This window comes from Hippocampus guttulatus, chromosome 14, assembly GCF_054856545.1.
Source record: "Hippocampus guttulatus isolate MCC_2025c chromosome 14, RoL_Hgut_1.0, whole genome shotgun sequence".
Taxonomy (NCBI): Eukaryota; Metazoa; Chordata; class Actinopteri; order Syngnathiformes; family Syngnathidae; genus Hippocampus; species Hippocampus guttulatus.
In genome coordinates this window covers 11380271-11394029 of record NC_141274.1, presented here as the reverse complement: position 1 = coordinate 11394029, position 13759 = coordinate 11380271, and the positions used below count along the sequence as shown (strand labels likewise).

General features: G+C 41.7%; 2 protein-coding genes and 1 non-coding gene across 3 annotated transcripts; 1 reads left to right on the top strand and 2 right to left on the bottom strand.

Annotated features, from left to right (window-relative positions):
- Positions 1-1528: 1528 nt before the first annotated feature.
- On the top strand, positions 1529-6257 carry selenof (selenoprotein F). The gene is made up of 5 exons (XM_086130026.1): positions 1529-1618; positions 2352-2519; positions 4277-4340; positions 5158-5207; positions 5506-6257. Exons 1-5 carry the CDS (start codon positions 1571-1573, stop codon positions 5635-5637), a joined length of 462 nt encoding a protein of 153 aa, XP_085986152.1. The 5' UTR covers positions 1529-1570; the 3' UTR covers positions 5638-6257.
- A 1531-nt stretch (positions 6258-7788) lies between these two features.
- On the bottom strand, positions 7789-8674 carry LOC147195074 (transcription factor Sox-14). Its single transcript, XM_086129422.1, has one exon. It carries the CDS (start codon positions 8544-8546, stop codon positions 7878-7880), a length of 669 nt encoding a protein of 222 aa, XP_085985548.1. The 5' UTR covers positions 8547-8674; the 3' UTR covers positions 7789-7877.
- Positions 8675-13659: 4985 nt separating this feature from the next.
- trnap-ugg (transfer RNA proline (anticodon UGG)) lies at positions 13660-13731 on the bottom strand. The gene has a single exon. It is a non-coding gene; the product is annotated as a tRNA-Pro (tRNA).
- Positions 13732-13759: the final 28 nt, after the last annotated feature.

Below are 13759 nucleotides of genomic sequence, written 5' to 3'. Positions count from 1 at the left end.
TAACAAGAAGCCCCCCATAGACGTCAAACTATACCGATAGAACTACTCAGGTCGGAGACGTACAGAGTATAGTGGCGACATGTTGGATGTGGCAAAGAGGTGCGATGGACCGGTGAAATTGCTTCATTCATTTGCCTCATTTATTCAAGTGCTGCTTGAATATGTGACGATAGTTTGAAATTCAAATACAGTAAATCAGTTTTCATACTGATTACAGGAATGTTTCATGCAGCACTTTTCCCAGAAAGGACTCATAAAATAATTTCAAAGACCGATCTCATGGGATTGAGTGTGAACAATGACTTTTGGTGGCATTTCTTGCATGATTTTGCAGATAACTGACTTTCTGGCTCCTACTATAAGTCCTGTGCATAAACAGTGCTGTGTTTATGCACTAAACAAGCAAGTCTTTCCTATTCAACAAAATTGTCCCGAAGTGAGATTGCTTATTTGTCAAATGTTCTCATATTGTGGTTTTGTGAAGATAGAGTGCCGAGAAAGCAGTGGTAAACAATCTGAAAGAAAGGCTTTTCTGCTATAACCTCTCCAGTGATGACCATTCTTATATTTTTATTAAGATAACATAAAATCACTGACTCGTGACTAACAGTGCATCAGAATCAGCGGTTAGGACCTGGTCACTGTAGATCAGGCATGTCCAGCTCTGGTCCTGGAGGGCCACTGTCCTGCCTGTTTTTCATCTCTCTGGGCTGCAACACACCTGATTCAGATGATCAGCTCATCAGCCAGCTCTGAAGCAGCATTAGAACAATTCTGATTATTTGAAACAGGTGTGTTGCTCCTGGGAAAGTTGGAAAACAGGCAGGACAGCGGCCCTTGAGGACCGACTTTGGACACTCCTGCTGTAGATAGATTCAAAATGTAATATCATTTTATTAGTTATCGTCACATTGTCACATAGTAAACACTTATGAAAACGTTTGAAAAAATACATATAAACATCAGATTAAGAAACGCTCATGCTATTTTTCCTAAATAGTTTAGTGTGTGCGTGAATGAGAAGCATTAGTTTTGAGTCGTTTTTGCAGTTTGCTGCGCGATCGAGACATCCATGATGGTGGGTGCGCTGACGTATTGCAGCAACGGGCGATATAACTGAAGGCGGTGTCGAGGTTTATTGAATTTCTGTGCACTTCACGGTGAAGCAGTCTTTCTATTCGTCAGCTACAGTTGTCTGTACACACCGGATTGGACAAATGTAACCAACGAGTGTAAATGCCGACCCATAGGAGTGCTGTTTTCTTTCCGAGCCTCTTAAACCACACGGGTAAATTATGAGCGAAGAAAAAGTAAGAAGACTGTCCCTCTCTGCGCCTAATCCACGACTATATTTCATATTACCGGTAAATAAAAATAACTAAATCACAAAAAAAATCCTTTACAGTGTTCACATTATTATATGTACGAATTATTTAAGTGGTGTTTTTTCCCGTGAAACTATATTAGCCAAACCTAATTCAATGAATTCTTTTTTATCAGGCATAACATGGAATACTGTTTAGTTTAACTGAGGGCTGCGTCATTGTAGTTTTTTCCGGCACTCTCCAAAATGTCGGGAGAAGTGTATCTTCTGTGGCTTCTTTCGCTTTTAAAAACGGTGAGTTGAACGCGGTAACATGAAAGATGACATTATATCGTTGTTCTTAATTGCTAAATACGTTCAGTGTTGGTGGATTGCCCAGTTTAGTATTACATTGATCGTTTTATGTCGCATCCTGTGGTTGCCGGGGCGCACAAATGACGTGGCTTATTGACTCAAAATCTCGAAAACTGTTGTTGGTAATTCGGTGAATCTGTGCAAATCTTGTGATTTCGTACGAGAAAGATGTCCAGTGCTTTAAGATCGAGTTATTTAACCGAGAAACGTCAAACTTAGGTCTTCAAGACAATTAAAGTGGTTGTCAAATCGTGTTGGAAACATCGTTTGGCAATGAGGAAGCGAGCACAAATTACCGTAGTTTAAAGGACAAAAAATAACTAAACGACACCGGCGTGGTGACAGAGTAAATGATATAACTAGATAGTTTAGAAGCAAATCTGCAAATTGGGAATTTCTCCATTGTGAGACAAATAAAGGTTTTCTTATCTTAATATTCTCAGTATATAAATCAAATTTCCTATTGAAAATAATGACATCACCATTAATCCGTTTCAGCACCCCGCAAAACACCACCTTTTTTTTTAGAAGAATAGAAGTACGTTGTCTAAATAAGTTACACAATCGATTTAGAAAGAAATAAACATATTTTATAAAGTTTTATTATGGTGCATAATGATGTACTGTATTCCTTTTAAAATATTCCGTTTCATCTTGTGCTTCCTCCTTCCAGCTGTCAGCGTATGGCTCCGAGTTGACTTCGGAGGCTTGCAGGGATGTGGGCTTCTCCAGCAACCTGCTGTGCAGTTCCTGTGACCTGCTCGGGGAGTTCGGCCTCACCAAGCTGCAGCCAGACTGCAGGCACTGCTGCCAGCAGGAAGCCCAGTTGGAATCGCGGAAGGTGACTATGCTACAGTTCCTCCAACTAACAAATAAACAGGAAATGGCAACTCAGGGCAAATTTGAATTTTACATCTTTGATATTTTTAAGGAATAAGTACATTTCGATCAACAAATCAGCTCACATATCAGTTTTTATTGCATATGTATATAAAATGAAGCCCATATATAGTTTCCTGTGCTTTTTTTTCTCCTCTATTCACGGCACGGGTTGGTCCGTATTAGCAGTTAAATTTCAGTTAAATGGACAACATACATGCAAACATTATTTTCATATCTGTGAAAAATATATTTTCTATTATTTCTTTGGAAGTTGATGCACATTCATGCTTGGGGTGGTGAAACGTGCTGGATGAAAAAAAAAACGCTTCAAAGCTTGTTTGGTATCGGGAGAAATGAAACAAATCCCAGAAGGGGGTGGAGAAAAAAAAGCTCAACTTGTTTTGAATAATTGATTTTTCTTCAAGCCAAAGATCTTGGGAATCTTTTGAGATTTGATTTGAAGGCCTGTATCGCCCAGGCCGAAGACTGCGCTGCTGTGTTATCTAAAGTCGGTCTAATTTCTGCAAGCACACCTTCCAGATGAAGGGCAAAACATATGGTCCCTATTAAGATAATTAACGAGTTGCACACTCGTCAACAGACCCGAGGAAAAGATTGAACATCACCAGGCTGCCTTGGATGTATGTTTTTGTCCCTGGCTGCAAGGCTGGAGGCGTACCTTTTTAATGGCTGCATGGAGGTTCTACTTGGCTGCTTTTAATGAGGAAGTTATACTCTTAATGTCTTTAACTATTTAAAGCGTAGAGGCACAGGCTGTGTAACGAGTCATCTTTTGAAATGGGGACAAGTCTTGAATACCCAAATGGTGTGTTCTTAGCTCTAATCTTTCTCTCTGTAACGCTTCCATGGATGGTGGCTTGAAAGGCGTGAACGTTTGGATTTGAACAATTTCACAAAAATGCTTGCGCAAGAAAACACCTTTGTAACTTTCGCCACTCACAAAAACGGAGGCTTTAAGTGTTTTCGGGTGAAATTGCAGCTTGAGCCCAAAACGCACTGGACTGAACACCCGTTTTTCACGCGAGATCTGTTACAGATGTGAAAAACTGCAATTAAAAAAAAAAAAGCTTTTTCAAGATCGTTCTACCTCCTTTCTGCGTTTTTCAAAAACAATTAAAAATGCCGTGTTGTATCAGATGAGCTTTCACCCTAAAAATTCAATTTGCCGGGTATAAAGTGAGATTCACCCAGCCAAGCTGTACCAATGAAGTTTGTATTGTTCATGGTTGTATTTTCTAATAATACCTAACTATGTTTATAAGGTCATAATGTACTAAATAGTGTAGCGTGCGGTTGCTCATCCCCAAATGCAATGTGAGGTTTCACAACAAAAATTACGTTTCCGGGTGTAAAACAAGGTCCAGTCTGCCCTTTCGGGAGTCGTGTCATTTGCCATATGTAGAAAAACATCAAGTTTGTCCTCTGCAAAGAGGCAGCTGTGAGTCTCCCAATTTCCTCCCAACTTTCTTCACAATGCCACCGGAGGTTTGATGACAAAGCGACCATCTGTTGACTCGGTTGCATGTTCAGCCGCTCAGCTTAATGACTGCAAGCAGTCGCCAGGAGACGCCCGCAGGCCAGCCATGCTGCCACCGGCAGGGCCGCCCGGCTCTTATCTCCGTGTGTGGGCAGTGCTGTGTGCGCGCGCTTCTCCTCATAAACCACCAGCTCATGTTGTATTTTCTTGACCGACAGCTCTACGCTGGGGCCATCCTGGAGGTGTGCGGATGAAAATTGGGGAGGTTCCCCCAAGTCCAAGGTGAGTTCTCTTTCGAAACGTTTCAGTGTCATACACACAGTGCCGTGAAAAACTATTTGCCCCCTTCCTGATTTCTGTGTAAATTAAATTGCCATTTGGAAACTGCAGTTTTTTCCCCCTTGGGTTGTCTCTGTGTGCTATTAAAATTGGTTTGATGAACTGAAGCCATTGTGTGAGATAAATATGCAAAGAACACAGAAATCGGGAAGGAGGCCAATAGTTTTTCACGGCGCTGTAATCATATGTGAAGATTTGATGAAAAGCAGAGGAAGATGTCTTAACTCAGATGAAGTATCAATCATTTGTTGCTGAGGATAAAGAATATATCCCTGTGAGTTTTGTTGTAGGCTCCCTGCATTTTTTCATGACGACCACTTATATTCAGATGCACGTTTTAAAAATGTCTATAATAAACGTGATGTCGACGCTATTCGCGTTAGCCCGGTTCGTATTTTGTGTTAGCATCAAGCTAGGTGGTCTTGAATACCTCTTGCTTGCTTTTCAACCCCCAACTTGGAAGGTATTTGTTGTGGAAGAGGACCACCCACAGTCGACTCAATAACATTGTGCTCCGTTCCCTGATCGTCAACTGCATCTGATTTCAAGACGGAACAGCTTGTGTCTCTTTGTGGGCCATTTGGCCACCGTTTGTTGACCTCAGCTGGAGCCGTCCCGTGTGCTCAACTGTCTCTTCGAGATGCGACCTTTTCAGGGGGCTTCGCTGCTGTCATCAATGAAATTCCTCAGTCCTAAAATAGAATGACGAATAGATACGTGTTTGACTGACCCTTATTGATATTTTTTTAAATCTCTGCAGCTTTTGTCAAGGGTGACAAGCCGAAAATGTTCAAGGGTCTTCAGATCAAGGTGAGTGTTGATGACAAACGGTCACTTTTCACACTAAAATAGTCATGCCCCCATAGTAGGGACTGCTGCAAATAGAGAAAAAATATCAGCAATTGGCACCCCCCAAAATATGATAGCTTAAACTAGAAATACATCACAAACTATGATCCCACTTTACCCATGATAAGTAAATTTGCAAATAGGCGAGGAACACTGAAATCCTTTGGTAGAAACCAAGTTCCTGAGACTATTCTATGCATCTTTATTTTTGGGTTGCTGACATTTTTTTTTTTTTTCTTCACCACCTACACTCTCTCAGTACGTGCGAGGCTCCGATCCTGTACTCAAGCTTTTGGACGATAACGGGAACATCACCGAGGAACTCAGCATCCTCAAGTGGAACACGGACAGCGTGGAAGAGTTTTTGAGTGAAAAATTAGAGCGGGTATAAACACGGGTTTCAAATAATTTTTTACAGCTAGAGGGACAGTTTAAAAACGTACACTCAAACCTTGATGGTTTACATCACTCATTTTGCCATATTGTTTTTTGAGAATTCTGCCAGCCTTTTTTTCTCCCCCTAAGTGAAAACAGTTGGATTCGAAAACTAAAAGTAGTGGCATGAATTCAGATGAGATTTAAAAAAGAATGTGTGAAATGTAAATTTTTAGTTATGTGGATTGAATTTAGCATTCTTACATTGCTGCTAAATTCTGTTTAGTCACAGATCCATGAACAAAACTGAAAGCATCACCGTGTGTTCTTTAGCTTTTCCTGTTTCTGATTTTCTTGTACACTTATTTTTATAATGCTTGAATTGCAGGTAGCTAGACAAGAGTTGTCGAAAGAAGGAATGATTCCTAATTTCTGTCTACAGTACAGGGTGTAGTCACGGGGCACGTTTATGAAGAGCTCACCGTAAACCAGTTTTGGGAAGTGCGCTCTGATGGGTTTTGTGTTCCTCAGCTTCATCAAAGTCTCAGTGGAAATTGGAATTGTTATGGATGGTCGTCTTTTGAAACGCACGATTGAAGAGTTGAATAAGCAACAATAAAACACAGAAGTCTTTCAGTTTTGTGTCTTTTGGACTCGTGTAATTTAGACCAGTGATCGTCAAAGTGCAAAACTGCCACTACTGGTCTGCAGGCTCCCTCTGGTGGTACATACAAAAAAAATGACAATTGAATTTTCACGCGTGAACATTTTCTTGATATACAGTCGTACATTTTTTAAATTCAGTTACGTCATAATAGTCGCTGTCGCGTAATGACGTCAATTGGGAAAAGTGGAGGTGACGCTGTTCTTTCCATCGGTTAATTTTGAGACCGCTGCTTTGTAGATGAGCTGAGAGCCAAAGAGATCCAAAATTCAAAGGATATGAAGATACAAGGACTCGTTTTTGTCCGACCAACAAACATTTCCGAGTGACCTGGCATTTCGTTCTTCGCCTGCTCTACGCCATCACTGGTTCAAACTTACAACTTTCCGCAGATGGCTTTATTGAGACAGTTTCAGATTCCGAATAAGGATTATCATGTCAATTGAATGAACAATTTGACATTATTATTCAAATAATTAAAAGGACCAAGCAGAGACACGAAACAACAACAGTCCTTGCTTTAAAGCGCCTCTCTCGCTTTAAAGCATACTCATGTACAGTATACTGTATTGTATGTATTTGGCAGTGATGGGAAGTAACAAAGTACAAACACCTTGTTAGAGTACTTACAGTAAGTACCATTTTCATATATCTGTACATGACTTGAATATTATTTTTTGCACAGTGGCTTAATACGTATTAACGTTAAAGCAAAACAAGGGGGGGGGTAACGCTATTTTCGCGAGCACATTGCTATTTTTTCTTGATTTAGTACAGTAGTTTAGATTAGTTTACAGTAGTTGATTTAAGCAATTGTGATATGAGCGTAATGATTTGTTGACGAATATCTTAAGATGTCAACTATGTATATCATTATGCATAAACATTTATTTTGACTTGTAGTGGCACTGAATTTTATTTTTGTATTTTGCGCGGCACGTATTCACGTGTGTGATTTTCTGTCACCTGCCTTGTGCACTTCAACCGTCAAAACAAAACGTATCCCGTGTGATATTGACAAATAAATGGTTCAGTCAAGGAAAATGTTTTTTTTTTTCCTTGACTGATTTTTTATTTACATTTTATTTTTGTCAAGTGGTTTCACGAAATGAAATTCTCTGGATCCAGATACATTTTTAATAGACATTACATCTTATTAAAAAAATCGATGATTTTATTTTTTGCAACCACTTGCCGAATTAAAATTGAGTAAATTCGTCACATTTTCCGCACAAGTCTTTTTCAGTGTTCAGAATGATCAATAAAGGGTTAATTTTAATTGTCTGAAAATTATGCAATGTTTCAGGCTTTGCGGAGTTTCATGTTAAGTTCGTGGAACTGTCGGCACAAATATTCAGACGTCAGTCGTTCATTTTTCAGAAACAAAATATTTGTAATTCGTGTTAATGGATGGATGTTTAATGTTGCGCCACTGTGTCAACCAAATTTGGGCTGTGGCGACCCCTGATGGGACGAGCTGAACGTCACATCAACAGCAAATATTTCCCACGCGGTCCAAAAATGCATTGACGAACCATCCCATGTGTTCACCGAGTATTTTCATCTCAATTCGTGGTGTCCCTGCAGTCCATTTACGCACTGGCTCCAGGTGCTGCGTACGCGTCCAAGCCGCTCTTGCTCATCCCTCCCGGGAGTAGAATGTAAGCCACCTGGGGCTGCACACCGGTCGCCGACCACGCTCCACAGTTGCACGGCACCACGTAGGGGCTACCGTGCGACGCATGGGTGTGCTGTCCAAGGCAAGCCAAACCCCCGACCACAGCACCGGAGTGGTACCCGAAGGCGGGCGAGCTATAGCCGCGCAAAGGGGGCTGGAACTCGGCCATCCGACGTAGATGTCTCACGGGCGACGGCGCCATCAGAGTGGGGGGTTTATCCCCGTGGATGAGAAGGGGCGAGTCCACGGAGAATCCCTTCAAGGGCTCCACATGTGGGAAAGCGAGGCGCACCGCCTGGGGGGGATTTTTGGGTTTGCGCCGGGGTCTGTACTTGTAGTCCGGGTGTTCTCGCATGTGTTGAGCCCGAAGCCTTTTGGCCTCGTCAATGTAAGGACGCTTCTCGGAATCGCTGAGTTTTTTCCATTCGGCGCCCAGCCTCTTGCTTATTTCCGAGTTGTGCATCTTTGGGTTGTCCTGAGCCATCTTGCGCCTCTGGCCCCTGGACCACACCATGAACGCGTTCATCGGTCTCTTGATGTGGTCTAGTGGTTTGGGCATTTCCAAATCCGACCACACATTCATTTAAAACAATTCAGGTCAACTTTTCCACAAAAAAAAAGGAGAGAGAAGGGGAAAACACGTCATGGGCTTCTTTTAGGGCGTAATAAATCCGCAGTAAATGTTTTCTGTGAGCCTGGATTGTTTGAATGACAAGTGTCGAGCCTCGTTGCAAGTTGGAAGCTTGTTATGGAAGAGACCAAGCATGTCAAGCTCTCATCTGTACTCCACTGTCACGGTGGGCCAAGCCAATGAGAAGATGAGAGCACAGTAATCCCCCCACCCGCCACCCCCTCAAAAATGAATACAACATTTCTAAGACACCCCTCTTTCCCCCTCCCTTTTGACACTTTTAAAGCCTAACAAAATCTCTGATGGGACACATGCACTGGAAAAAAAATCATACAATGAATGACCACTCGACATGGGCCAAAATATTTCGTAGGCCGACATTGTGATGCCATTTATGACAAGAGCTTTTACAAATATGCCTCTAGAAAAGTATTTCACGTGTAATAGCTTGTTCTACATTTAAATACGGCGCTGCATTGAGATGCGAGTTTATTTTGTTCAGTGACCATACTGATATCTCCAAACAAAATCTCTTTCACCATCGAAATGAATGGAAATTCCATTAATCCGTTTCAGCCTGCCAAAGCAAATAAAGAAAATAGTACTCTATATTGTACTTGGAAAGGAACAACAAATTTACATAAAATATAACCGTTTGTGCATCACGAATACTGAAATTCATTGGAGCTCCTTCTGGTGTGCACAACCTCACCACCAGGAGGCAGTCTAATACAGTTATACAGACGCAACGGATGGCAATGTTTTTCGCATGGATAAAGAATACATGTCTGTGAGTGTTGTTATATTGCCTGTCTACATGTGTTACTGCACTGTTTAAGGTGTCCACTGCCATCCATCCATTATCTGATCAGCTTATCTTCACAAGGGTCGCAGATGTGCTCAAGACCATCACATCTGTCCCAGGGCAGTTAGGTGGGATACACCCTGAACTGATTGCCAGCCAATCGCAGGGCACACATTGACATATAACCATTCACACTCACAATCACACCTAGGGACAATTTAGAGTGTTCCATTAATCTGCCATGTATGTTTTTGGAATGCGGGAGGAAACCGGAGTACCTGGAGAAAACCCACACAGGCACGGGTAGAACATGTAAACTACACACAGAAAGGCCAGAGCCCGGAATCGAACACTGGCCCTCCGGACCCTGAGGCGGACGTCCAAACCAGTCGAGCACGTGTGCATTGCATCGGTGCTATTTTTTAGCCCATCTAGGGCATTTCTCATGAGTTGGTTTTAAGTCTTTGAAAACTTCTGTATAAATCAATTTAAAGTCTTTCCCACCATGCATTGCCGGTTTCCTGTATTCTACTAGGCAACAACTCTGAGAAGCTTAACCCCCCCTCCACCTCAACTCCTGCTAAATCAATATTAATCACAGCCATCATTTACTGGTCCTGAGAGTCTATATTGATTTATTTGAACCATTTTCATAATCATGATACCTTATCTGATCAAATATAAGCTTTAACCTCCTTGTATGTTATTGAAATGACATTGATGGAGAAATGTTTGAATTAGCAATGAAGTCAAACTGTCAGAAATTCAGCACACTACCTTGACGTTGGAGTGGAATTTGCCAAAGACATTCTGAAAATTGTTGAGAATCACCGTAGGTACTCTGGCATCTTGTTTGCTGTCATGAGATATTTTCTATGTCAAATACAGTGCCTTGGCTCAATAAAGGTCAGGAAACATCGCAGTAGGACGTCTTTCTTTCACTTTCTCCCCTAAATCAAAAGCCAGTGTTTCGGAAAGATCCAGCGGTGCAGCTTCACAGCAGAACAGTTGTGATAAGACCTTTTCAGCAGAAGGGCGGCGGGGATAAAGTGATGGACAGCGGGGGTCACCCAACTGATCCGTTTCCTCATTGCCAGGCTCTTGTCTACTGATGCTGGAGGTTCCGAATCGCATCATCAGCGCATCTAAACACTGACCATTCTCACACTGTTTTTAGACACCCGCTGAGATGAAACAAATATGAAAACATATGTAAAGAAAATATATATTTTTTTCAAAATGGTATTTATCATTAAAACCATCACTACAATGCAAAAACACAATAAAACAGCACACGACTGTGCCAATTCTCCATGTGGAGCACAAAAGCGATAAACATGTAAATAGAGCACATCATCGCACACCAGAGCCGCGGATTATTGAGCAACTGGTGCAATTCATGCAACAGGTATTTGAACGCCAACGTAGCAACACATATAGACGAGCAGTGTAGCAATACTCAGAGGCATATATTCTTTATCCTCTGCAAAAATCAATACCAATACTGCAGCTTGCTGAGTCATTTACAGTAGTTGCAAAGCTCTTCTTTTTATTGAGTCTGTATGTGCGTATTATCTTTCTGTCCCCGATGGCCAAGTCGTGTACACCTGTTGTTGCCAAATTTGATTCACATGGCAACACACAGATGCTGAAATCTGATTGGACGGAGAAAAAAAATCTCATCCATACACGAACTAGAAGCAGCCAAAAGAAATGCTACAAAATGAATCGCACTATAATGAATACAGTTTCATGGAACAAATATAATAATTTAGGTTTGAAATGTAGGCCAATGCTTCTAATAGTGTTTAAGCCAGCAGCTCGAACTATAAATTGGACTATGTGCTACTGTGTATTTGGTCTGACTTCTAAGAAAGGGCAGCAGGGAAGGGCGGCGTCGGGGGTGTTGTTGCTTGAAATGGGTAATAAGAAAAAGTGCCAGCCGCACAAAATGTCGGTAGTAATCCGGTTATCCGCAGGCTCTCAAGATACTGGCCCATCTCCTTGGGAAGTCTGTCTTTTCTTCTTATGTCAAAACTGTCGTCCATGCACTCAGGTGGATTATGGAGTCACGGTGGAGAAAGAAACGGACAGGTAACTGGGCTTTGAATTTGTTGTGATTTTTTTGTTTTGTTTTGTTTTGTTTTCTGATGAATCAGGCAAACATGCTTTTAGGGTAAGGGCGAAGTTGTTCTTTGAAAAAAACTCTCCTTATCAGCTGGCCCAAAAAGTTCAATAACGCCCCGTGATTTATGTGCACTCTCGAAAATGAATAAAATCACTTCTACTTTACAATAGATGCCATCTTTTTCTGTTAATGAACCAAGGCAAAACTTTCTAGATAACTGAAAAGTTCCATCATAGTTGCACGTAATTCTTTTGGTGTTCCCGCTCCTCAAATAATCAAATCCAATCCCCAGAAATGCATTCATGGCTAACAAGGCTCTTTTTTGACACTCCTGAGTCGTCCATTAGGCAATATTTTAGGAGGAAAATCCCCAAAGATTTGCAGTGCTCTTAGGGAGGGATTTCACTAAACCATGTACTTATTCTCGTGATACTTAAGAAAAGTCAAGGTTTTTTAATAGCTTTCCTCCTGACACTTTGACAGTGGAATATGCTTTGGTTGACCCTGCGGCGGTAGACAGAGATGGGGGGGAGTGGAAAATAGATCTTTAGCCAACAAATCATTTCATAAGACCTCCAAATTAATACGCTTCCTCCAGGGCTGGGAGGATAAACCTGAGCGCTATGTTACCGCGCTGGTCCCTATCAGCTTGTTTGCAACACAAGCAAAGTCAGCAGTCAATGATGTACATTTACAAGCGACTTTTGTGCCAACACAGCAGCAGATTAAAAATATGTTATAGCGTAAATCAAGTGCTGTTTGGAAAGTGGACAGTATTGGCTACGATAGATGGGAAGGTTGTGTAAATAGACCTCTCTCACCCCCCCCCCTAAAAAATTTAAAATAACTCTCTCACATGTCAAAGAACCATTTCCGAATCTCATGCCCCAAAAAGGGTCACACATGCACCGAGAAAACTCTCTTGCAGATCAAAAGGCTCTCACACACAACCGAAACCCTCTCACATTTGAAAAATCTCTTACACCCCAAAAGGCCCTCACCCCCCCCCCAAAAAAAAATCAAATCCCCATGGGGGCCGCCGTCAATGTTGAATCCTGCCTTTGCACACAACCTACAGCAAAAAAATGTACGCACACCACAAACCAGAAACCCAGAGACAACACCAGAAACAAAACAACAACAGTCACAGATCACCCCAAAAAATCTCATGCATACCGAAAAACAATTCTAACCTGGCAACAAAAAAGTCACTGAGAATAAAAACTTTCAAACACAGGAAAAAAACTCACACCCATCAGAAAAACTCACTCGCATAAAAAAGTCTCTTACAAACACATCAAGTCAGTTCATATTCACCAAAATATCCTCACATTATACGGCACCTCATAATTATCAGTTATCAACATGTGTGCTACATAATTCAAGAATAGGACCCCTTTGCCCCTGTTATAAGTGGCTGGCCTTAAGACATTCTAGAAATGTAAAATCACATCTGAAGTCATCACACGAAGCCACCATACAAATGACAGAGCCCAGAGCAACTAAGAAGCTTATGGAAATAACGTTATTCCCCCGTGTGCTCAAGATATGCTTGCTGCAACAGCAAAGGGAATAGACTGCTATTTACCAACTTATCTCATGGCTCTTATGGAGGCCAGAGGGAGAAAAACACAGATAGACAGCCAGAAAGGCTTTACACAACATATTTGCCATTCGACTGAGCCCCAGAGCTGGAATAAAGTATTAGTGCTGCTGATAGAAGAACGAGGTGGTCTAACTACCATTCGGTCCTCCAAACTGTTCTACTCGGACGTGTCAAACCATATTTAATCAACTGAATGTTGAAATGTAAATAGCACTGTGAAAACATCACAGCATACAGTAGTCTTGTGTAAGAGGTGCTCCGCTACAGCCTGGAGTGGTGGCCAGACAGTCACAGGAAACATACAGGAGACAACCATCCACAGCCGCATTTTGAGTCATCAAATCAAACTAACATGTATCTTTTGGAATGTGGGAGGAACTGGAGTACCTACAGAAAAACAACACAAGCTCGGGGAACACATGCAAACTCCACGCTGGAACGCCAGCATGCTTCTTCGAATTCAGAACTGTTAAGCGAGCTGTGTATTATTAGTGCAAAATTGAAGAAATAAGCAAGAAAGAACAAAGGGCTCGTCCGGGATTTGAACCCGGGACCTCTCGCACCCAAAGCGAGAATCATACCCCTAGACCAACGAGCCACGTTGTAATATCAACACTTTTTATTTA